Source organism: Dromiciops gliroides, chromosome X (assembly GCF_019393635.1).
Source record: "Dromiciops gliroides isolate mDroGli1 chromosome X, mDroGli1.pri, whole genome shotgun sequence".
Taxonomy (NCBI): Eukaryota; Metazoa; Chordata; class Mammalia; order Microbiotheria; family Microbiotheriidae; genus Dromiciops; species Dromiciops gliroides.
In genome coordinates this window covers 33,172,376-33,198,838 of record NC_057867.1, presented here as the reverse complement: position 1 = coordinate 33,198,838, position 26,463 = coordinate 33,172,376, and the positions used below count along the sequence as shown (strand labels likewise).

Genomic DNA, 26,463 nt, shown 5'->3' with positions numbered 1-26,463 from the left:
TTCTGTGCTAGCTCAGTGACAAAGGCTTGGCCATCACATCCATTGGGTCTTTCAGTAACCAGAGATGGCAGGGACAGCTAGGTGGTGCAGTGGATAGAACACTGGTCCTGGAGTCAGGAGGACCTGAGTTCAAATCTCATCTCAGACACTTTAGTAGCTGTGTGACCCTTGGCAATTCACTTAATCCCTATTGCCTTAAACATCCAGAGCCATCTCCAGTGGTCTGAATGTATATCTTGCCCCTGGACCCAGATGGCTCTGGAGGAGAGAGTGAGGCTGGTAACCTTGCATAGCCCTCCCTCAGTTAAATCCAATTCAGTGCAAGTCATGACATCACCTCCCAATGTCATGGTCCTCTTTGAGGATAAAGGACTAACAACAACAACAAAACAACAACAACAACAAAACAACAACAACAAACAACAGCAGCAGCCTTTGTACACTCTTTCCTAAGTCTGGAATGACTTTCTGTCCTATTTTTGACTGCTGAGTTCCCAGCCATCCTTAAAAATCTAACTCCAATGCCTCCTCTTCCAGGAAGCCTTCTTTGCTACCTCTGGTTGGAAATGGCATTGAATTCCTCAGACTCACACAATGCATTTTTGTTCTGTGTCTTTCTAATGCATGTTTCATGCCATGTCATATTATTATACTTAATTATGAAGGAAGCTGTGCTGCTGCTGCTACTACTACTACACTACTACCACTACCACCACTACTTCCACTACCACTAGTACTTGTACTGCCCCTACTATTATCACCACTACAACCACTACCACTACTACTAACTAGACTATATAAAGAATAGGGCAGGGCAGCTAGGTGGCACAATGGATAGAGCACTGGCTCTGGATTCAGGAGGACCTGAGTTCAAATCTGGCCTCAGACACTTGACACACAAAAGAAGTATATAGCCAATTCCCTATAAGATTTTGTGAGTGCCTACCCTTTGCAAAGTGTGATGCTTGGTGGCATCTTGGATAATGAAGTTTACCCTTAGCCCACAAAGCAGCAAGAAGTAGCAAAAAGAACATTTAGGGTTAGAAGACCCATATTTGCTTCCTAACTCTGTGTGATCATGCATAGGTGACTTCCTTTCTCCCAGCCTCAGTTTCCTCCTCTGTAAAATGAAGGGTTTGAGCCAGGTGATCTCTCTAAGGTCCTTTGCTGGCTGTAAATATTAACAGCTGACATTTTATACAATCCTTTATAATGAGTTTCACATTCAATGACTACAGGTTATTATTATTATTATTTTTGAAATATCCATTTAAGTCTCAAAGTCTCATCTACAGATGATTCTTGGGACATCATTGTTTTCTCTGTGTGTGTGTGTGTGTGTGTGTGTGTGTGTGTGTGTGTAGGGCAATGCGGGTTAAGTGACTTGCCCAGGGTCACACAGCTAGTAAGTGTCAAGTGTCTGAGGTGGGATTTGAACTCAGGTCCTCCTGAATCCAAGGGGGGAACTTTACCCACTGCAGTGCCACCTAGCTGCCCAACTACAGGTTATTATTGCTCACCCGTGTTTTACAGACAGAGACATTGAGGAATTAAGTGACTGGCCCAGTCACACAGCTAGTAAGTATTGGAGGTAGGATTCAGGTCTAGAAGTTTGACTTCCTCTGTGCTGGTCACCATTCCAGGGTCCCTGCCCCTCCTGGGAATGGCCAGGGCCACTACTGACCTGAATTATCTGAGCTGCTGTCTCCGGTGTCCCCTGTCTCAGGTCCTGCCCATTGATGGAAAGGACTTTGTCATTTTGGCTCAGCTTTCCATTCTTGGCCGCCAGACCCCCATCCAGCAGGTCTAGGATGAAGATCCCAGGCTTACCAGCCTTGCGGATCAGTTTAATGCCCAGAGGCTGCAGGCGGTCCTTCTTCATCAGGGTGACCCGCACAATCTCCCCAGCCCTGTTGGGAATTGGGCCACTATCTAGGAGCGGCTTGTTCAGAAAGCCCTTCTCTTGCAAGATCACCAGCTGCAGCACAGGCCCCGCCTGACGGAGCAGGGAGATCGCTTGAGAGTGGCTGACATTGCTGATATTGATCCCATTGACCTAGGAAGAAAGGAAAGAAGGATGATTCGTCAGGGGGCCCCCATCAGACTCCCTGACCTTCTGTGCAACTTCCATCTCTCCAACATGACAATCAGACCCTACTGCTTCCTGGGTGGAGCAAAAGCAAATCCAGGAGACTGAGAAAGCACCAGGAGAAAGTGAATTGAGCTTCATCAATGCATCTCACCCATTGGGATTCTGTCTCCACTGCATTTCTCCCATATGCCCCCTCCTCTTCAATACTCCTTTGTTCACCTTCTTTATCAGCCCTACCTCAGATTCCGGGAATAGCTTTTACAATTCTTTAGTTATTTTTAAACTTTATTAATTAATTTGTTTGTTTATTTGTCTATTCTTTTTTATTCATTCGGTCATTCATTCCTTTCCTTCTTTGTATATTTTATTGTTTTGGAGGGTCAAGTAACTTGCCCAAGGTCACACAGCTAGTAAGTGTCAAGTGTCTGAGGCTGGATTTGAACTCAGGTCCTCCTGAATCCAGGGCTGGTGCTTTATCCATGGTGCCATCTAGCTGCTCCATCTTTGTTTATTTTAACAAGCATTTATTTTCTTTTCCTTTCACCTCCCCCTAATGGGAGGGAAAAAAAGAAAAAAACAAAGCCTTGTAATGTATAGGCAGAGTCAAACAAATCAAATTCCCACACTTGCAATAATAGCCTTTTAATGGGTCTCCCTGCCTTCAGTGTGTCCCCTCCCCAATCCATGGGGCAGATAGGTGGTGCTGTGGATAGAACACTGACCCTGAAGTTGGGAGGATCTGAGTTCAAATCTCATCTCAGACACTTACTAGCTGTGAGACCCTGGGCAAGTCACTTAACCCCAATTGCCTTAAATATTTGGCTCCATCTCCAGTAGTCTTGATGTATATCTTGCCACTGGACCCAGATGGCTCTGGAGGAGAAATTGAGGTTGGTGACCTTGCACAGCCCTCCCTCACTTAAATCCAATTCAGTGCAAGTCATGACATCTGTCATGGTTCCTCTTCAAGAATGAAGGATGGGGTGGGTGCAGCTAGGTGGTGCAGTGGATAGAGCACCAGCCCTGGAGTCAGGAGTACCTGAGTTCAAATCCGGCCTCAGACACTTAACACTTACTAGTTGTGTGACCCTGGGCAAGTCACTTAACCCCAATTGCCTCACTAAAAACACAAACAAACAAACAAAAAACAAGAATGAAGGACGGGGGCAGCTGGGTGGTGCAGTGAATTAGGCACCGGCCCTGGACTCAGGAGGACCTGAGTTCAAATCTGGCCTCAGACATTTGACACTTACTAGCTGTGTGACCCTGGGCAAGTCACTTAACCCTCATTGCCCTGCAAAAACAATTTCTCCTTGCACTTTGTCTGGGCCTTCTGCATGCCCCTGTTAGAATGCATGCCCTGGGAGGGCAAGGATTGTGCCCTGTTTTATCTGGATCCTAGAACTGCACCATATATACTGGAGACACAAAAGGACATGCAGTTAAGAATCCTGGGTTCAAGTCAGCTGGGTCACCTTGGGCAAGTGGCTTCTTCTAGCCACGCTTCAATTTGCTCATATATAAAATGGGGATGATAACCATCCTTCTCCCTCCCTCCTGGGCCTGGGAGGAGTGTGAGTGCTACACTAGCATATACTCTCCAAATGAGATTATTATGACTGCTGGTGTTCCTGTTGATTGGGCCAGCATCCCAGAATGCCATGGGCCAGGAAGGATGCTCACTCACCTCTAGCACATGATCTCCAGGGGCCACTTTTCCATCCATGCCCAATGGGGTATCCTGGTGGACCTCCTGCACAATAATGTTGCCCAGTGGGGTGTCCTTGCCCCCAACGATCCTCATCCCCAGTTCCTTCTCAGGGTTATCCCGGGAAATCTCCACGATGACAGTTTCAGCCACAAGACTATTGCTGCGAGTTAGGTCTGATGGGGCAAGAGGAGGGACATGAGAAAGGTGATTAAAGGACCTGATGGAGAGGAAGGGGCCTCCATCACCATGCACCATCTTCCTAAACTATTGTTCCAATGGAGCGTCTCCCCTCACTCTCTTCCTCCCTCCAACCTATTCCTGATTCCTTGCCACAGGTTCTCAGGAAACATTGGGTGATGGGTTAGGAGGATGTCAGTGGTTTGACCCCAAGTTACTGAGTCACACAAAGTGTGCCCCCTAGAGGCAGCTAAACGGTGTACTTGCTAGAGCACTGGGCCTGGAGGCATGATAACCTGAGTTCATAGCTTAGCTGTGTGACCCTGGGCAAGTCACTTAACTTCTGCCTGCCTCAGTTTCCTCAAGTATAAAATAGGAACATAATAGCACCCATCTCCCAGGCCTGGCACATAGTAGGTGTTCCCTCCTCTCTCCCCTGCTCTTGGGAAGTGGGCTGGATATATATATATATATATATATAAAAGCTTTCTTGCACTCAGTGTTTTCAATTGCCATTCTGGGGCTAGGAACATGATGTCAATCCCCTAGATTCCAAAGGTGAGGATTCTGAGTGTTGGGCAGAATACCCATGAGAGGGCATCCATGTAGAAGGCCTGACAGGGTCTAATCTAGGTTTCTAGGCCCCATGCTTCATACTGATGAGCCCTCTCCAGGTTCTCCAGGCTAAGGTTGGGCTTGGCCCTCTTTTGGCCAGATGGGTCTATTGCCTCCCTAAGATGCTCCTTGTTCCCAAGGGTAAACCAAGGCCTGGAGCAGCATGGTGCTCAGGCCAGGTAGTAATTGTGGAATCAGGGTCCCCAGAATCTAACATACTCCTCTGGATATGGTCTGACTAGGGCTGACTATCCCCTCCCTCATTCTGGAAACTCAGCTTCTCTCTCTCTCTCTCTCTCTCTCTCTCTCTCTCTCTCTCTCTCTCTCTCTCTGGGGCAATGAGGGTTAAGTGACTTGCCCAGGATCACAGAGCTACGAAGTGTCAAGTGTCTGAGGTTGGATTTGAACTCAGGTCCTCTTGAATCCAGGGCTGGTGCTTTATCCACTGCAGCGCCACCTAGCTGCCCCAGCTAGGCTTCTCTTAATGTATGTTGGGGATGCTGGGTCACACTGTTGGTTCATATTGAGCTTGCAGTTCACTCAGAGCCCTAGGCTTTTCCATAGCCCCCTTCCCAAAGCTTGTACCAGATGTGGAGAGACTCAGGATGGAATCTTCATCTGCTTCCTCAAAGGCTGGGTTCACCAAGCCAGGCTCTGGGCTGGTCCAGGGCACCATGGGGGCGACAGATGAATACTCAGAGTCCATGGATAAGATGGCATCAATGTCAAAGAAGTTCTCCCCACAAGGGCTGCTTGCTTCTGGCTCCAGGGCCACCTCTGATTTCTTTTGGTCCTCCTGACATTTCTCCTCCACCATTTTGGCCTGGTATTTCCTCAAGCCAGGGCACCTGGGGTAGAAAGAGAGAGGTCAGGGGGGAATGAGGAGGCCAGAAGGTGTACCAGGACCTCCTAGGTCACCTCAGGAAGCCAGAGGCAGATCAGGAAGGGAAGAAAAGGCACATGAGGGAAGGCTAGGCATGGTGGGAGCAAGCCAAATTGCATTAAAAGTTTCGCCTTTGGAAAATTTGTTTACCCTCACAGGAAGATACAAAAGAACATTATGAGCTGAAAGCAAAAACCCATTTTGGTGGCTTGGCTCCTTTCATGTTAGTTGTTGAAAGCCCAAGATGAGAAAGGGAAGAGAGCTAGAGGAGAGAGGGGGAGGAAAGATGAAAGGCATGGGTTTGATCTCTCTCCGGAATCATGGAAATAGGTACCCCAAAACCACCCACAAGCCCACATTCAACAGAAACCATAATTTTGGAGAGAGGTACCTTTCTATGATGTGACCCACTGCTTCTCATCTATGACTCAGCCATGAAAAGACACGGAAGCTCAACTTTTCTCAGCAGCGGGGCCTGGAAACAAGGGTACCTGGGCCTTAAACTTGCTTCTCCCCTGTTCACTCTGACAGAGGCCACATCTAGGCCACTCAGTTCAACCAATACCTCTTAAACTTCTACCAGATTCAAGCTAGTGTACCAGTCTAGACACTACCTGCCAAATAAAGTGGAAACTCGTTTCCATAGCATTTGAGGCCCTGTGCAATTGGCTTACCCAGTCAGCCTATAAGCATTTATTAAGCACCTACCATATACGCCAGTGCTAAGCTCTGGGATACAAAGAAAAGCAAAAACGGTCCCTGCTCTTAAGGAGATAATGTGCAAAGAAATCTATACACAGCAAGGATAAATCTGAAATAATTATAGGGAAAAAATAGGAAATAATAAACAAGATAAATTGGAAATAATTACCCAATGACAGGCTCTAGAATTAAGAGGGATTGAGAAAAACTTCCTGAAGAAGGTACAATCCCCTTTCATTAGCTTTGCACTCTGGCCAAAATGATACCCAAATATGTACCATATGCTCCCACCTCAGGGCCTTTGACCTCCTGATTTTTTTTTTACCTGGAATGCCTGCCCTCCCTCTTCTTCACTTGCTGAATCCTTCCTCATCCTTTATAATATCTAGGAAAACGTACCATCTCTCCTGGGTTTAGGGGCTTGCTCCCTCAGACTCTACATGGTTCTTGCTATCTTTCTAGGCACTTGGTACATATTACTAGGTAGTAGAGTTAGCTGTGTAACTATCATTATCTCACTGGTTGGCCATGGGCGCCACAAGGAAAGAGGCTGATGGAGCCTCTGGACCTGCTCCACTGCCCAGTATAATGCCCTTCAAATCTCCACTTTCTCCATGGTGGTGGTGTTTTATAAATGTGACTTTGTGTGCAATGGACAGATATCGTTTGAGCACTTCCTATGGGATTCTTGGGGACTGGCCTGTGCTTTGGGTAGTGGCACCCTGAAGTGTGGCCCAAGAGGATCAGAGACTATCATTTTCCCATATAGTTCCTTTCAGGGGTTGGGAGGAGGGGTAACAGAAAAAGTTATCTCAGGACTAACTTGGAGTTTCATCTCTAAATGAGTCAAGGGTATTGCTGATGTTGTGCTCACAGTCACCCAAGCTGTCCTCAGGAGCTGAACGTACAAGCAGTTCTCTCCCCATCTCCCCAAGGGGCCCATCCTGATTCCGGGTTCCTCGTGGGCAGCCAGAGCAGCTGGGGGCCCAGTCACTTCTGGCAATAACAAATGCCTTGGATGTGCCTGGAAAACTAAACCCACCATTCTCCTGGGACAGGCAGAGCTGTCAGTTGAGGACAAGATGAACTCAGAGCCTTTCCGTCAGCTAAAGGAGGGAGAGGGGCGGGGGTGGCACAAAGTTAGCATGGAACCCTCTAATAAGCCAAGGGAATTATTCAAGGAAGTGCAGTACAAAGGAAGATGGCCTAGACTTGGAGTCAGAGGGCATAGGTTTGAGCTGAAACTTCATCTGTCAAATGAGGAAAATACTTTACTCCCCTCACATGCTGTTGTGATGAAAGGCCTTTGAAAGTTTTAGACTGTTAAAGGAATGGGAGCTGGGATGATGAGGATGATTACAGTCTAGTCAATGAGAAATCATCACCTACTGTGCGCCAGGCACTGTGCTAAATGTTGGGGGAACAATGAAAGGGAAAAGACAGCCCCTGTTCTGAAGAACCTCTCGGGAAGCTCTAAGAAGCTCGTGGGCAAGGAGACAACACGCAAAAAGCTCTGGCTTTTCAACACAACGGAGATGGGATAAATTGGAGCTAATAAATCAGCACTAACACTGAGGCAAACTAGGAAAGGCTTCTTGGCTAGGTGGGATGTTTTACTTGTTTTGAGTTTTGATCTTTTTGTTTATTTGTTTGTTGTTTGTTTTTAATTTGGGGCATTTCCATAACAAAGTATAATACAAAAAGATGATTGCATAAGAAACTACAAATCTGTTATGTACAACTTGCTATCCCCTCTAAATAGACAACAAAGTTATCATGTAAATCTTCTTGTCCCTTTTCCTTTTTTCTTCCCCCACCAAGATGGCTACCATTAGACACAAGTGGGCATGTGTGTTGTAAGGGGCTAAAATTCTAGCTAGTCTGTCTAAAATATCTAATGAGTGGTCGCCAATAAATTATAAGCTTTAGCAAGAGTTAGACTTTTATTAAGGAGAATAAGAATTTGGTGAAGAGAAAGAGAAAGACCTAGATTCATCTATCTATTAAAGAAGGAGCATTCCTAGCTCCGCTCTCTGCCAGAGTCCACACGAAAGAGCAAGAGTCAGAGCACCAGCCTCCCCCTTCTTCCTCCCATAAGCAAACATCACTTCCTGATGCAAAAAAAAAAAAAAAGGACGCATGGTCTTGCCCTCAGAGACTTTCTCCTCATGGTGGAGCTTTCCTACAGTAAGTCTCCAGCAGGTGGCATCATTCCAATCGTTACAGTGTGTATGTATGTATCCACACATGTGTGTATATATGTATGCATGTATGTATGTACATGTATATGCATATATGTATACGTAAAATTATTCTATTTATCTATCAGTATTCTATTTTATCAGTTTTTCTCTGGATGCAAAGAGAGACTTCATATGTCCTTTATAGTCAATTTGGTTACCTATAAGTTATTTATAAATTATTTGAATTTCTAATAAGTGGGGCTTTAGCTGGGGCTTGAAGGAAGCCAGAGAGACTGGGAGGCAGAGGTAAGGAGGGAGGGAGTTCCAGGCGCGGCCAACAGCCAGTGAAGAGGTCCAAGAGCTGAGATATGGAGTGTTGTGTATGAGGAGCTGCAAGAAGGTGGGTGGCACTGAATCACTGAGCATCTGCGAGGGAGTGAAGTGTGAAAAGCAGAGAAAGGTGACTGGGGGGCAGCTTATGGAAGGTTTTCAAAGCCAAGCGGGGGATTTTATATTTGATCCCAGAGATGAGAAGGAGCCACTAAAATTGGTTGAATAAGAGAATGGCACTTTAGGAAAGTCAACTTGACAGCTGAATAGAGGCCTGAGGCAGGGAATTATCCAGCACCTAATGCAATGGCCCATGTGTGAGGAGATGAGGGCCTGAATCAGGGAGGTAGCTGTGTCAGAGGAGGGAAGGGGGAGTAATAAGGAAATTAGGAAAAGGGGTGGGTTTGGGGGAAAGACTGAGTTTAGTTGGACATGTTGAGTTTAAGATGTTTATGAGATGGCAAAGAATTGGAAATCGAGGGGATGCCCATCAACTGGGGAATGGCTGAACAAGTTGTAGTATATGAATGTAATGGAATACTACTGTGCTGTAAGAAACAATGAGCAGGCAGATTTCAGAAAAACCTGGAAAGACTTAAGTGGACTGATGCTGAGTGAGATGAGCAGAACCAGGAGAACATTGTACACAGTAACAGCAACATTGTGCGATTATCAACTGTGATAGACTTGGCTCTTCTCAGCAGTGCAATGACCCAAGACAATCCCAAAGATCTCATGAACTGTGGATTCTGTTGAACTACACCGTTTCTACTTCTTGGCTGTTGTGTTTTTTCTTTTTTGAGGTTTTTCCCTTATGTTCGGATTCTTCTTTCACAACATGACTAATGTAGAAATGTGTTTAATGTGATGGTACATTGTAACCTATACCAGATTGCTTTCTGTCCTGGGGAGGGGGGAAGGAAAGGAGGGTGGGAGAAAAATTTGGAACTAAAAATCTTATGCAAATAAATGTTGAAAACTATTTTTACATGTAACTAGAAAATAATAAAATGCTTTTATGATTAAAAAAAAAAGAAAACTTCCCTAAAAAAAGAGATGTCTATGAGACATCCAGTTTTAGATGCTCAAAAAGCAGTTGGAGACGTGAGACTGAAGGTCAAGAAAGAGGTCAGGACTGGACAAAGAAATACGAGAATTATCTGTAAGCCAATAGTTGAACCCATGGGAGTTGATGAGTGAAAAAAAGTGTAGAGGGGTAAGAGAAGAGGGCCTAGGACAGCTCTTGGGGGATACCCACAGTTACTAGGTATGAGATGCCATGAATGAATCTTGGTTCTTGGATGAAGATCCAGCAAAGGAGACTGAGAAGAAATTGTCAGGCAGGTAGGAGAACAAGGAGAAAAGCAGCATCATGAAAAGCTGGAGAAGAAGATATCAAGGAGATGAGGGTAGTTGACAGTGTTAAAGCCTGCAGGGAGATCCAGAAGGATGAGGATGGAGAGAAAACCATTAGATCTGGCAATGAAGAGATCATCGATGCCTTTGGCAAGAGGTGTTTTGTTTGAATGAGGTTAGAAGCCAGACTGCAGAGAGTTAAGAAGAGAGTAGGAGAAAGGGAAGTGTAGACAGCCTTCTCAAGGAAAAGGGAGGAGAGATAAAGAGATGGATAATGAGATGGATGAATTAAGAGACAGGTTTTTTTAAGGATGAATGAGACCTGGGCATGTTTATAGGCAGTTGGGAAGCAGCCAGTGGTCAGGGAGGGTTTGAAGATCATTGAGAGAATGAAGATGTCTGTGGGGGCAATTGGCCAGAGAAGATGGAATGGAGTCACTTGTGCACAAAAAAGGAGTTTGCCTCAGGAAGGAGAAAGGCCATCTCTTTATGTGAGACAGGGGTAAAGGGAGAGATGGTGAAGTGATGTGAGAGAGGGAAGAGGAGAAGGAGCTCTGCAAATGACAGCAATTCTTTTTCAGTGAAATATGAGACAGTTTTCTCAGCTGAGAAAGTGGGGGGGCAGGGAGAACTTTAGAAAAGTTGAGGAGGGAGGAAATGTTTTGGAAAAGCCTCTGTGGTAAATGGGATGATGAGTCAATTACTAGAGTGAGGGTCCAACTGAGATTATGTAACAAATTTGTAGTAGATTCAGTTAGCATGGTTTTGTGAATTTTTTTGAGCTTCATTCAGCAATATATGAGTAGGAACGAAGGCAATGGATGGTGGGAGCAATCCAAAGCTGAGGTTTGGCAGGGAAAGATCTTTAATAGGATAAAGGGATAAGGGACCCGATAAAAGAGGATAGTGTAGTGTTTACTCAGAGGTAAAGGTGGGGAAGGAAGTATAGTCAGTACCTGGGTAAGAACTGAGTGCTAGAAGGATTGGAGGTGACAGTGAGGATGGAGAATGGGTTTGGGGGTTGCAAGGCAGAGGGAGATATGGATGACAAATATAGAACTTCAAAATACATAAACGTGGAGACATACAATTTTGGGGAGATGACAAAATCAAGGGTATGATTGTCTCTGTGTGTAGCTGTGGTGTAGTGGAGGGGTGGGTCATGGGAAATGAGTAGGTTGAGGTTGTGGTATTTGGAAAAGAGTCTATACATATGTTAAAGTCTCCTACAATGAGGGCAGAAGTCAGAGGGGAAAACTGTGAAGGGAGGAAAGAAAGAGAGTGAACTGAAGGTTGGTAGAAACAGTCACCAGGATCTCGATTGGGTAATAAATAAATTCAGATTGGATGAATGTCCAAAGGAAAAGAGGCAGATGAAAGATGGTGGTAGAGGGAGAGCCTGGAAGTAGCATTTCAAATCCCCCACCATGAATTGAGGGGATAAACAAAAGTATAGCCAGTGCTGGAAAGGATGGCCCGGGAAGCTGTGTCATCAGGAAAGTGTCAGGTCTCAGTGAGAGCCAGAAGATGGAAGGAACAGGAATGGAAAAGATTTAAGAGGAAAGCAAGTTTGCTACCTATGGAGCAGGCATTCCAGAGAACACAGTGGAAATGGTGGATACCTTTAGAGGGGGACTTAGGTCACACAAGGGCAACAAGGGGTTCAGAGTCCAATCTAATGGTTCCCCCAGGAGGGGATGAATGCTCATCTGGGCATGTGTACCCTTAGTTCCCCATATCTGCAAATAAAAGAGCTACATTTCTTAAACTCTCCTATGGGTTAAAGCTTGGCCATTATCATTGCAGGGCTCACTTTCATCTTATTGTTCTGTGCATTATGTTGTTGTAGTCATTGTAAATATGGCTATGTTGAGTCTACTTACTTCACTTTTTAATAGTTCATATAGGTCTTCCCATGTTTCCCTGAATTTTTCATAATCATCATTTCTTATGGTACCACAGTCGTGTACCACAATTTGTTTAGCCATTCCCCAATGGGCATCCAGTTTTTTGCTACCAAAAAACTGCTCCTATGAATATTTTGTTGGTGGTTTTTGTTTTTCCTTCTCAAAGAGGACCAAAATGCCATCACTGTGTTGTAGTCAAGTTACAGTGTGTCTGGCTGTGGCTGATCAGACCAATATGGGCTCAGAAGGCTCTCCCACAGGTGGGGCACAAATAGTCCATGTGAACATTTGGGGTGGAGATGGCTCTAAATTCGCATATCTTGTGTTCCTTTTGAATATGACATCACCCATACCATTTTAGCATGAATATTTTAATAATGATGATGACTACCTAGCATTTCCTATAGCACCTTAAGGTTGGCAAAGTGCTTTACAAATGAATATTTTTTTCTCTCTCTTTCAGCTCCATGGAGTATACATCAAGCAGCAGGATCTCTGGGTGAAAAAGTGGGGACATAGTCCCTCTGACATCAACTATCTCCTTCATTTGTATGTATTTTTTTCTACTTTGATTTGTTAAAAATGTATTTTTTTTTTACTTAAAATCTATTCCTTCCCCTTCTCCCAAGTATTGAAAAAAAACAACCCACTAGCCCTTCTAACAAATATGCATGGTCAAGCAATCTCTTGATTTCTTCCACAGTGTCATGATTGCTCTGATTTCTCAGTTCTCTCTCTGTCTATTTGGCTATTCCCTCACTTTTTCCAACTTAATTCTCTGTATACTTCTGGCAGCAGAGCTCCCAAGTGCTAAATTGGAAAATCCTCCTCCATTTCATGTTCGTGTTATTACATTTGTAGCATTGATCTCATCCTTCCTCCCCCCTTTTTGCCTGTGCTTCAACCTCAGAAAGATTAATTCAGGAAGTAGAGCTGACTGGCAGCAGTGTCCTGTGGTGTGGAATTTAAATTCTCGCCATCCTGAGTCATGAAGCTCGGGCCTACCTGCTGCCCTGGACATGATTGTTAAATACTTGTGGTGGGTTTTGGCCAGGTCCTGCTGTCACCCCCACTGAGCCATGTCCTCTGAGGGCAGCGGGCACGGCAAGAATCTAACTAGGTGAGAACAGGAAAAAACAAGATTGCAAAATAGAACGAGTAGGCGGCGGGAAAGGAACAAAAAACAGCATTGTAAAAGACAAACCCTCCAGTTACAGAGACTTGGTATTGACTGGGGCTCCAAACATCCCTTCTGGCATCCAGAATCCCAGGATAAGAGCCGTGGAAAGGAGAAGGACCCTTGTCCTGGTTCCAGGAGATCCTCACCATGCATAGCTGCTATGAGAGCCAGGGCTGGAGACACAAGGGAGCCTGTCTGCTGACTGGGCCCCATCTTGCATCATGCAGCCTGGGCCTGTGTTTGAAGACTGTTTCCTCTCCTTTTTATTATGCCCCCTTTGCTTGGGCCAATTGATCATTTGTGCCATGCAGATCCCCAGCTTTGGGAGGAATGCAGTGTACTCAAGTGCAAACTCCCCCCAGATCAAATGTATTCTCTTACCCCACACACATATGGCCCTGGTACCTTTCCCCTTGTAGAGTTAGATACCCCCACCCCATTGCCTCCATCCTGGTGCCTCTCTTTTATTTTAGAAAATTTGATTCTTGGGGGCAGCTAGATGGTGCAGTGGATAAAGCACCAGCTCTGGGTTCAGGAGGACCTGAGTTCTAATCTGGCCTCAGACACTTGACACTTACTAGCTGTGTGACCCTGGGCAAGTCACTTAACCCTCATTGTCTCACAGAAAAAAAAAAGAAAAGAAAAAGAAAATTTGATTCTCCCACAACTCATACATATTCTTGCTGAGATACTAAAGAAATGACTAAGCCCTTCTCGGTTCAACCATGTGTCAGGTGTAGCTCCCTACATTTCTGGGAAAACTTCACATGGTGCTCTCCTTCCCACATAGGATATTTATTTACTTAGAGGACATAGAAGAATCATAGATTTAGAACCAGAAGGAATCTCAGAGGTCATCTAGTCTGAAATCATTATTTTATTTATTTTATTTTTGGGGGGCAATGAGGGTTAAGTGACTTGCCCAGGGTCACACAGCTAGTAAATGTTAAGTGTCTGAGGCCGGATCTGAACTCAGGTACTCCTGACTCCAGGGCCGGTGCTCTATCCACTGTGCCACCTAGCTGCCCTTGAAATCATTATTTTATAGATAGGGAAACTGAGGTCCAGGGAGGTTAAAGAACTTGTCTAAAGGCACACAGGTAGAATGTGGTAGAGCCAGGATTCAGGATTCAAGTTCAAGCCCTCTGATTCCAAATTCAGGGTCCCTTCCACCATATCACAAGGCCTCCCCTTCTTTCTATTTTGTATCTGCCATGCCTTCCAACCTCACATTTCTTTTTTTTTTGATGAACAAATGATATATTGTTTGGTTGCCTTTTATCTCTTTGGTAGCTGAGTATGACTCCCCTATTCATATATATATTTTTAAATTATAAAAGTATTTTATTATTTTCCAGTTACATGTAGAGCTAATTTTCAACATTTGTTTTTATAAGATTTCTAGTTTCAAATTTTTCCCCTCCCTCCCCTCCCCAAGATAGCAAGTAATCTGATATAGGTTATATATGTACAATAACATTAAACATATTTCTGCATTAGTCATGTTATAAGAGAAGAATCAGAGCAAAAAGGAAAAACCTCAAAAAAGAAAAACAGTAGCACCAAAACCAAGAGAAATAGTATAGTTCAATCTGCATCTATGTTCCATAGTTCTTTTTTTTCCTGGATTTGGAGAGCATTTTCCATCATGAGTCCTTTGGAACTATCTTGTACCATTGTATTGCTGAGAAGAATCAAGTCTATCACAGTTGATCAACACATAATGTTGATGATGCTGTGTACAATTTTCTCCTGGTTCTGCTCATCTCACTCATTGTCAGTTCATGCAAGTCCTTCCAGGTTTCTCTGAAATCCACCTGCTCATCATTTCTTACAGCACAATAGTATTCCATTACATCCATATAACACGACTTGTTCAGTCATTCCCCAATTGATTGGCAGCCCCATAATTTCCAATTCCTTGCCACCACAAAAAGAGCAGCTATAAATATTTTTGTACATGTGGGTCCTTTTCCCTTTTTTATAATCTCTTTGGGAAAAAGACCCAATAGTGGTATTGCTGGGTCAAAGGGTATGCACAGCTTTATAGCCCTTTGGGCATAGTTCCAAACTGCTTTCCAGAATGGTTGGATCAGTTCACAGCTCCATCAACAATGCATTAGTGTTCCAATTTTTCCACAGCCTCTCCAACATTTATTATTTTCCTTTTTTGTCATATTAACCAATCTGATAAGTGTCAGGTGGTACCTCAGAGTTGTTTTAATTTGCATTTCTCTAATCAATAGTGATTTAGAGGGGGCGGCTAGGTGGCGCAGTGGATAAAGCGCCGGCCCTGGATTCAGGAGTACCTGAGTTCAAATCCGGCCTCAGACACTTAACACTTACTAGCTGTGTGACCCTGGGCAAGTCACTTAACCCCCATTGCCCTGCAAAACCCCCCCCCCAGAAAACAAAAAAACAAAACAAATAGTGATTTAGAGCATTTTTTCATATGGCAATAGATAGCTTTTATTTCTTCATCAGAAAACTGCCTGTTCATATCCTTTGACCATTTCTCAATTGGGGAATGACTTTGATTCTTATAAATTTGATTTAGTTTCCAATATATTTTAGAAATGAGGCCTTTATCAGAAGTACTGGCTATAAAAATTGTTTCCCAGCTTTCTGCCTCCCTTCTAATTTTGGATGCATTGCTTCTGTTTGTACAAAACCTTTTTCATTTAATGTAATCAAAATCATCCATTTTGCATTTCATAATATTCTCTATCTCCAACCTCACATTTCAACAATTTTTCCCCTCCTTCTGGTGGCTAGGCAGAGTCACTTCTTCGACCTCTTGTGGAGTAAAGATGGGTGTTTAAGGCTCAGTCACTGCTATGGGGGGATTGGGCAGGGAACCCCATTTTTGGACCCTGAACCCAACACGTGGAGTGGGTTGGAGGATCAGTAGGAACTTGAGAAAGGTTAAAGGAACTCCAGAATGGTTCAAAAGAGAAAGGAGACTTTTAAAAGAAGGAATTACAGAAAAACCTGGAAAGACTTATATGAACTGATGCTGAGTAAAGTGAGCAGAACCAGGAGAACATTGTACACAGTATCAACATTGTGTGATGATCAACTGTGATAGACTTAACTCTTCTCAGCAATACAATGGTCCAAGATAATTCCAAAGGACTCATGATGGAAAATGCTCTCCACATGCAGAAAAGAGAACTGTGGAATCTGGATGCAGATTGAACCATACTGTTTCTACTTTTTTTTTGTTTTTCTTTTTTGAGGCTTTCCCCTTTTGTTCTGATTCTTCTTTCACAACATGACTAATGCAGAAATATGTTTAATGTGATTGTACATATAGAACCTATATCAGATTGCTTTCTGTTTTGGGGAGGGGGGAGGGAGGAAGAAATATTTGGAACTAGAAATCTTATAAAAAACAAATGTTGAGGGGGCAGCTAGGTGGTACAGTGGATAAAGTACTTGCTCTGGAGTCAGGAGGACCTGAGTTCAAAACTAGCCTCAGACACTTGACACTTGCTAGTTGTGTGACCGTGGGCAAGTCACTTAACCCCATTGCTTCACCAAAAAATGTCCACAAACAAACAAAAACCCTCCAAAAAAATAAATGTTGAAAACTACATGTAACTGGAAAATAATAAAATACTTTTATAATTAAAAAAAGATGACAAGTATAAAAAAAGAATGAATTAGAAATAAATTAAGTCATCTGATATTATTTCATTTTAAAAAACTTTATGGAGGGGGCAGCCAGGTGGCACAGTGGACAAAGTACCGGCCCTGAATTCAGGAGGACCTGAGTTCAAATCTGGCCTCAGACACTTGACACTTACTAGCTCTGTGATCTTGGGCAAGTCACTTAACCCTCATTGCCCTCCCCCCCAACAACAACAACAACAAAAACAAAACTTTACTGGTTGTTTCTTATCTTGTAGGTCAACTTTAGTTACTCTATATATTTCTTTGCCTGTTATTTTAGTGTGGGAGAGACTTGCAGATAACATCTGCTCAACCACCTTGCTGACCATGGGATTTCTGCTCTTAGATTTACTAACTAACATCTCCCTCCTTCCAAAAAAGAACCATTGCCAAGTAACTATTTCGAGCTTAGGAGCTCTGGTCTCCATAATCCACTGTGAATATCGGTCTTCCCTTGTCACATGGGAAGTAATCAAAAGACCCCTTACTTCTGGTTTTCTATTTACCTCACAAGGACCTACCTAGCAGGGAAGAGTATGTGAGATAATAGATGGAAAATATTTGGAAAAATTTAAGAACATTTTTTATAGATAAGTAAATAAATAAAAATGTATAAGATAAAATAAAATTAAAATTAAAGTAAATATAGCATGGAGATTGGCCAAAACTTGTGCAATGTCTTTAACTGGGAGAGGCGTGAGGAACACTTGGAAATCTGGACTCCCAAAGCAGCATCACTTCTGTCAGCTTGGCATGCCACTGCACAAATGACCTACCCTGATGCTCTAGGACTGTTGATGAAACATATTTTCCTTTTCTTGAGAGGGGCAAATATTGACTACAGGTGTGGCCAGAGATGTGACCACTTTAGAACATGGATTGGCTTGTTTGGAATCAGTAATTCCCTTGGATAGAAAGGGGTCATGTTCAATCTGAATAGGAGGTTACTGGAAAGTAACAGTGCCATAAAGACCAATCAAGCATGTATCAAACATGAGCCGTCTGTCCCTCCATTCCCCCAATCATGTAGGTGTGCTAGTGTTTTGCAGGAAATTAACTCCCAGGCCCTACAAGGATCCCCTTGGGTGTTGGGTTGTTTGCTGGGGACCTGCCCACACTGGCTTTTTGCTGGCTTTCTGTCCAGCCACTCTGCTATTCTTGGTACTCTTCTTTGGCCTTAGTAGGTTAGCCAATCAACATTTATTAAGTGCCTACTATCTACCAGGCACATACTAAAAATGCTGGGGCTAAGAAGAAAGCTAAAAGACAGTCGCTGCTCTCAAGGAGCTCACCTGATCATGCCTTAGGTGCCCTTTTTTGGTTACCTCTCCAGATACTGGACACCTTCTGCCTGCCTCTGCTCGCTCTCTATCTCCCTCCATGTTTATCTTACTTAGAACAGCCTCCTAGCCCTACTAAGTCATGGATTTAACCACCAGGGATTAGAAGACTTAAGCTATGAGTCCAACCCTTTTTTTAGGAGAAAACAGGTGACATAGGTGGGACAGAGTGCTGGGCCTGGAATCAAAATCTGGCCTTGGATGCTTCCTAGCTGTCTGATCCTTGGCAAGGCACTTAACCTCTGTGTGCCTCAGTTTCCTCAACTGTAAAATGGAAATAACAGCACCTCCTTCACAGGAGATCATGCCTGGCACACAGTAGCTATTTAATAAATGCAGGCTTCCTTCCTTTCTACCAGAGAGGAAAAAGAACTCACCCAAGGTCCAAGGTGAAGGAATTCTGCACAGAGCCAGGATTCCAACCCAGGGCTTAGGACTCCACCCACACTCAGTCTTCATTCCACTAGGCCACACTACCCCATTGCCAAGCCCTTCCCTTACCTATTCTGGAGGTGCCCCTCCAGCTCACACCTCTGCATGGTGAGCAGACAATCAGGAGGGAAGGGACAGAAGACGATAAGCTTGTCCAGCAGGTTTCTCACCAACAAGGTTGACTTGCGGCAGCTGGGGAACGTCAGGGGTTCCCGGTCCATGGGGCAGAAATCAGAATCCTGCAGGAAGCTTTCGAGGCAGCGGTAGCAGTAGGTGTGGCCACACGGAGTGTCCACAGGCTGCAGCAATGGCTGCAGGCAGATATTGCACACCAGCTCATCATCCACCTCGTCCTGGAAGTTGTAGAGGTGGTTGTCCAAGGCTGGGTGTAGCTGCCCACAGCTGGGGCACAGCTCGCCATCAGCTTTTGGGGGTGTGCTGCTCAGCATGGAGAAAGCCATTCTCAGCACCAGGGTATGGAGGGGTGGGGGGCACGGGGACACACATTCACCCTGTGAAGAGAACCAAGAGCACAGGGGAAATCAGCTGGCAAGTCAACAAACATTTATTAAGCATCTACTGTATATCAGGCACTGTGCAAGGAACTGGGGATACAAAGAAAGACAAAACCAGTCCCTGCCCTCAAGAAGCTCCCAGTCTAATGGGAGAGAAAACATATAGACAGCTACAGTGCATCTAAACCAGACAGATGCAGGATAAATGGGAGGTGGTCTGAAAGGGAAGGCACAGAGATTAAGGATGATGGGAAAGGCTTCAGGCAGAAGGGAGGACTTTAGCTGAGACAGGAGAGCTCCCCATAGGGAGATCCCAGTCTGAAAGCCTTAAAAATAGAATATTATTGCCCATTAAGAAATGACAAATGTGAATAATTCCAAGAAACTTAGAAAGGGTTGCATGAAGTGATGTAGGAAGGAAGCAAACAAACATTTATATAGCACCCCTTATGTGCCAGGTAAGGGCAATTGGTGGCACAGTGGATAGAGTGCCAGGCCTGGACTTAGGAAGGACCTGAGTTCAAATCTGGCCTCAGACACTTGACATTTACTGCCTGTGTGACCCTGGGCAAATCACTTAACCCTCATTGCCCCGCCAAAAAAAATAAGGAAGGAAGGAAGGAAGGAAGGAAGGAAGGAAGGAAGGAAGGAAGGAAGGAAGAAAGAAAGAAAGAAAGAAAGAAAGAAAGAAAGAAAGAAAGAAAGAAAGAAAGAAAGAAAGAAGAAAGAAAGAAAGAAAGAAAGAAGAAAGAAAGAAGAAAGAAAGAAAGAAAGAAAGAAAGAAAGAAAGAAAGAAAGAAAGAAAGAAAGAAAGAAAGAAAGAAAGAAAGAAAGAAAGAAAGAAAGAAAGAAAGAAAGAAGGAAAGAAAGAAAAGCACTAGTCCAAGTGGACCTGGGTTTTGGTCTCAGCTTTGCTACCAACTCTCTGGGTGATCACAGACAAATCATTTTGCTGATTTGAACCTCAGTTTCCACATACATAGAATGGGGATATCTAAATTTGCACTCCCATCCTCGAAGAGTTGTTGTCAAGAGAGTATTTTGTGTGCTCTGCAAATCAGTGTCAGCCATTATTATTGTTCCTCACCAATTGAAATCAACAAGCTTTGATTAAACAGGGTACTGGGGATAGAAAGATAAAAACCAGGAAGTTCCTGCTTTCAAGGATCTTATATCCTACCTGGAAGCATATGACACAGTACATAAAGAGATAAATATTAGGTCAATTGAGACCAGAGGGATGAAGGAAGACTTTAGTGATAAAGTGGAACATAACTGAGCCCAGAAGAAAGGAAAGTATTTTGAAATTCAGTTTGATAGTGTTTATCAGTCTTTTACCGTGTGGGCCATTGTGCAAAGCACTAGGCTGACAAAGGCAAAAACAAGTCTCAGCCCTCAAGGAGATTACATTCTAATGGAGGGAGATAAGTCAATGCAAAAATATAGACAAATTTTTGTGGCATTTTGGAGGCAAGCAGGGAAGGCTGCACATAGGAGGAAATGAAGGTTGAGCTAAGTTTAGATGGAATATAGGGAAGGTGGGTATTCCAGGTGTGTGCAAAGTTATGGTGGTGGGAGATAGGGCAAAAACTGAGTAAGTAATACAGTTTGGCTGGAACATTGAGTTTGTGAAAGGAGTTCAGAATGGAAAAGCAGGTTGTTACTGAAAGGCCAAAAAACTCCCTCAGGTCAAATACAATGAACAATATCAGTTTCAGATTGTTCAAGTTAAGGCATACATCCTTCTTTTCTGTTAACAATTGATAAACTGGGGGCAGCTAGGTAGTACAGTGGATAAAGCACTAGCCCTGGATTCAAGAGGACCTGAGTTCAAAACCAGCCTCAGACACTTGACACTTACTAGCTATTATGACCCTTGACAAGTCACTTAAGTCTCATTGTCCAGCAAAAACAAAACAAACAAACAAAAAAAATTGATAAACTACCAAAAGGTAAAGTGGCTTGTATGGTCAGACATAGTCATTCTATTAGGTATTTTTGCTTTTTATGGGCAAGTACTGGGTTGATGTGTCCAAACAAAATAGATCAATAAAAAAGAGAAAACAGAAAATCTATTCCACCTACTCACTCCCCAAAGAAAGGCATATGGTATCTTCAAGGCAGAGCTCAATTGCTATCTTTTCTGGGAAGTTTCCATATCTATTTCATCTCATATGAGTCAATATCGATTATCTATGTCTGCATCTGTGTCTGTGTCTGTGTCTATGTCTATTAATCTGTCTCCTTTGACTTTCTAAAGCCTTTAGACACTGCATATATAATTTACCTCAATCATCCACTTTCTTAGAGATTCTCTCTCATGTGCAGGTGCTGTCTTAGAAAAGAAATGTGCCTTTTGGTATTTCCTACAGCAGAGTCAAGCACAGTAGGCATGCAGGCCAAGAACTGCAGATTGATATGTCATAGCTATAATATCAAGAGTTGGAAAGGAACAGTTTCTTACCCACACATTTTATGGAGGAGAAAACTAGGCCATGAGAGGGGAAGAGACTTGCCCAAGGGCACATGGCCAATAAGTATTAACTCCATTGCAATCTGATTGACAGTGGAACAAATTGGGACTTCAGATAAGCTGGACTTTTTGCCAAGGCCAGGCAATGAGTCAGCTGTGCCAGTGGACTAGATCTGAGGTCACTTAACAGTCAACAATTCAACAAAACCAAATTCAACAAGCATTGATTTAACACTGATTTTGTGCCAGGCACTGTGCCAGGCACCAGGGATTTAAAGACAAATGAAATAGAACTTTGATGTTAGAGAGGCTACTGGTGATTCCTCCCTCCCTTGAGGGTTTGTCATCTGGCATCAACCCAAAGTAAAGAGTGGGAACTAGGGGAAAGTACAATTCTAGTCAATGGGGGCTTCTTGAACCACATAGGGTTTTCTTCTCTTCTCTTCAGCACATAACTTGCGCCTACCTGTACACCTGGATAAATCAATCTCTAGGCCCTCTTGTCCATACCTGCCCTTCCTAGAGTCCCAAAGGGGCCCAGTTCCCATAGTGACTATAAGACAAGGTCTGCAATATTTTGCCACCAGTGAGACACTAGATTGAAGGTGCAGAAATGGTTTCCAGCAGACCATGAAAAGTAATTTCTCCCCAATGGAAGGAATATCTTGACAGATCAGCTAGTTTCCTCAGGGCAGATTCCGAGATTTGCCCAGTTTTAGGTGAGACAAAGAGGGATGAGGAGACTGGACCAGAAGAACCCATTGCCCTCTGAAGTGGAAGCTCCACTCCTCTGTACAAGAATGGCTACCTTTGGAGCAGCTAGGTGGCGCAGTGGATAAAGCACCGGCCCTGGATTCAGGAGGACCTGAGTTCAAATCTGGCTTCAGACACTTGACACTTACTAGCTGTGTGACCCTGGGCAAGTCACTTAACCCTCATTGCCCTGCAAAAAAAAGGCTACCTTTTTAGAAGGCATTCCTTTCCTTAGGGGCCACAGATGGCTGTGGGGACAGAGTTCCCTTATGATACCAAAAGTGGGTGAGTGGGATTTTCTTATCATTCAGATTAACAGAGAGGAGTCAACATAGCATTGGATATATGCAGAAGACCAGGGAAAAAGTCTGTCTCTTACTGTCACCTTCAACAAGTCTCTCAGCCTCCATTTTCCTAATTTAGAAAATGGGGATAATAACTGTATGTTTTTACTCACCAGTTCATTGTAAGGAGAGCACTTTGTAGCACTTAAAGTACTAGACAAATATCCAGGATTATTCTTCACAAAAGGCAATAGGACTTGTATATAGTTGTGCACAAAACTGAATTGCTGCTGGTGGTTCTCTGCTCGTCTTAAAGTCTTCCTTTCTAGTATAGCCCCTGTCCTTAGACTCTGGCACTTCAATATGTATGTCAATGTTTCTGCAAATATACTGGCCTCTTAGTTCATCAACCTCATCAGCTTCCATGACCCTATAAACAAAGTCTGTAGCCAGTAACTTTGCTATTTACTTAAGCTGAGGACATTATCTAAAGGTGACCCAAAGTTCATGAGTTAAAAGGTTTCTATGATTTATTTTAAAAAATTCATATTTATTATGCTGAAGTGGGTGCTCAGATCTTGCCAATTCATTAATGACAAAAGTTGCAATTTCTGTAGCTAATGGAGAAATATCCAACCATCACCTTAGAATTACCTGAGATGGGGCAGCTAGGTGGCGCAGTGGATAGAGCACCGGCCCTGGAGTCAGGAGTACCTGAGTTCAAATCTGTCCTCAGACACTTAACACTTACTAGCTGTGTGACCCTGGGCAAGTCACTTAACCCCAACTGCCTCACTAAAAAAAAACAAACAAACAAAAAAACCCCAAACAAAACAAAACAAAACAAAAGAATTACCTGAAAACTCAGGATGATAAGAGTGAATATCATAATGAGTCAAACAGCAGACTGAGAGGTGACCATTTCATGTAGGGTACAAGACTCTAAGGTGTGCTGCACTCTGCATCTCACCATCCCCCAAACACTTTCATGATCAAACATTCTGAAATTCCTCTCTCCTACAATAATGTACTATCATTCCATTTCTCCCCACACCTCACTTCTCCTAAGCTTATTTCTCATCCTCATCTTGACCTCCAGTCCCTCCATTCAATGCTCTTCCGGGTCATGTGCTCTGCTCCCGCTTCACTTTCCTACTTTCCCAATTGACTCTGACAAATACAATTGACTGAGAACTTAGCTGAACTCCATCTAGTTTCATTACCCAGGCCTGTGAGTTTGACCCAACGTTGTATGGCAGCTTCTGATTGAATTATAAACTGCTCCCCCCACCCCAATCAAACTCTCCTCTTCCAGAGACTCCCAAGATTTCTTCAGCTTGTTGTGCAAATGAGTCTGTCTGGAAGTGTGAGAAACTTAAATCTTCCCAAAGACAATATCCTCAGGTCTCTCAGTTCTGTATCTCATGTAAACCCGGTCCCCAGTTCCCGGCTTCGGGTATTCTTAGCATCTGCTATGGAATACCATGAGTTATAACTCCTCTGCCCCAATTAAAGACCTTCATTTTGTTATATTAATTGTTTTTATTAAATTTCAGGTTGACAACCCTATAGTTAACTAAGTATATTACCTAACCTAAACTGGGTCTTTACTGTAGCAAGGGAATCCTTTTACTCTGCCCTAATTGACTCTCCCATTGTTCTGAATGTCTTCTTTTTTGCTACCCGCCCCCACCCCCATATGTCTCCTTCCCTCTTTTTGCAGAAAACTTCATTGATATTTGTTTTGTTTTTATTTTTGTTTTTGGTGGGGCAATTGGGGTTAAGTTACTTGCCTAGGTTCACACAGCTAGTAAGTGTTATGTGTCTGAGGTTGAATTTGAACTCAGGTCCTCCTGACTCCAGGGCCGGTGCTTTATCCACTACAGCGCCACCTAACTGTCCCTGATTCATTTATTCATTCTTTCTTTCTTTCTTTCCTTCCAGTAATTTCTGAAATGTAAAATACCAAGACCTTTTCTTCATCCTCATCTTTCTTGATCTCTCTGAAGCAACTGACATTGTTGACCACCATCTCCTTGCAACCACCCTTTCCTCTCTGGGTTTTTGGGATATTGCTGTCTCCTAGTTTTTCTCCTACCTAACTGCTCTTTCTTAGTCTCCTTTGTTAGATCATCCATGTTCCATCCCCTATCCCCTAAATACACGTGTTCCTCAAGGTTCTATCCTGGGCCCTCCATTCTTCATCTCTCAAAGTGATCTCACCCATCAGTTCCCACAGGTCTAATTCTCAGCTTGATGGAGATGATTCCCAGATCTAGATGTACAGCCCAAATGTCTCTCATGAGTTCCAGTTTTGAATCACCAAATGCCTGTTGGACATTTCAAACTGGATGCCCTGGAGGCATCACAAATTCAACATGTCCAAAAGAGAACTTCATTATAATTTCCTCTGAACCCTCCTCTATCCCAAACTTTCCAATTTCTACTGAGGACACTACCATGCCTGAGAAGAGCAAAAAAGACATGGAGGAAGGGGTGAGGGGGGGGTGACAATACACGAGCTCTTCATTGGAAAAAAAAGACAAAGTAGGGTTTCATATGCACTCGCAAACAGTTTGACTCAGAAATGAGTCAAATCAATCTCAAGCAAAACAAACTTCCTAATCTCGAAAGGGGTTAGATTAAAAGGGGAAGGGGGGAGAAGAAAAGCAGAAAACCAAATGAGAGGAGCAGGATTGCCTTACAGCAGTGAGGGCTTAGCTGGATTAGATTAGATAGCATTAAAAAAAGATTAGATAGCATTAATTTGTAGTGGGTACAGTTATGGCCATTTCAAGACTTCCTCCAGCTGCATTCAGCAGCAGATGAATGGGAATAAAGAATACAGATGGTGAGAGGAATCCAGGCTGGGGGTTTAACACCTGGAACAGGTTAAGAGGGCAAGAGACTCCAGTGTAGAAGGTAGTATAGAACCGAGCTTGTTCACCAAGGAAGTGGCCATAGGGAAAGAGTTCTTCAGAGAGACCTTGAGATTGTCTTTGTTTGGCTTCTTCTGACCTCTTTGTGAGTGTTTGCCTTGTGTATGTTGCCTGTAAAATCATCTTTTTAGGCAAATGTACATTTGGCATTTGAACAACATGTCCAACCCATGGGACTTGTGTCTCTGCAATAGAGTTTCTTTCCTTTTGTTTCGGGGGCGGGGGCAGGGCAATTCGGGTTAAGTGACTTGCCCAGGGTCACACAGCTAGTAAGTGTTAAGTGCCTGAGTCCAGATTTGAACTCAGGTCCTCCTGAATCCAGGGCTGGTGCTTTATCCACTGAGCCACCTAGCTGCCTCATGCAATAGAGTTTCAATGCTGGGCAGTTCAGCTGGAGAAAGGACCTCAGTGTCCTTTACCTTATCCTTGCTGGTGATCTTCAGAGTCTTCCTGAGACAATTCAAATGGAAGCCATTCCGTTTCCTGGCACAGTGCTAGTAGATTGTCCAGGTTTCACAGGCGTACAGCAATGAGATCAGCACAATGGCTCTGTAGACCTTCAGTTTGGAAGTCAGTCTTCTCTCCCACACTTTCCTTCAGAGTCTTCTAAATGCTGAGCTAGCTTTGGCAGTGTGTGCATCAACCTCTTCATCTATGAGGACATCCCTAGAAAGCATACTACCCAGGTAAGTGAACTTATCCACGGCAATCAGAATTTCTCCATTTACTGTAACCGATGGTTCTACATATGGTGCTGGCTGGTGTAGGAACTGTGTTTTCAGGGGCAGCTAGGTGGCGCAGTAGATAGAGCACCGGCCCTGGATTCAGGAGGACCTGAGTTCAAATCCGACCGACCTCGGACACTTAACACGTACTAGCTGTGTGACCCTGGGCAAGTCACTTAACCCCAATTGCC

At 43.7% G+C, this 26,463-nt stretch overlaps 1 protein-coding gene across 1 annotated transcript in view; it reads right to left on the bottom strand.

Moving 5' to 3' along the window:
- Positions 1-26,463, bottom strand: part of LOC122733914 (ligand of Numb protein X 2-like) — a 104,049-nt gene that overhangs the window by 27,632 nt on the left and 49,954 nt on the right. The window contains exons 4-7 of the mRNA XM_043974623.1: positions 18,653-19,095; positions 5,181-5,443; positions 3,780-3,976; positions 1,685-2,056 (exon numbers count right to left, since the gene is read on the bottom strand). Coding sequence (XP_043830558.1) covers positions 1,685-2,056; positions 3,780-3,976; positions 5,181-5,443; positions 18,653-19,095 — 1,275 coding nt within the window. The remainder of the gene's footprint in view (positions 1-1,684; positions 2,057-3,779; positions 3,977-5,180; positions 5,444-18,652; positions 19,096-26,463) is intronic.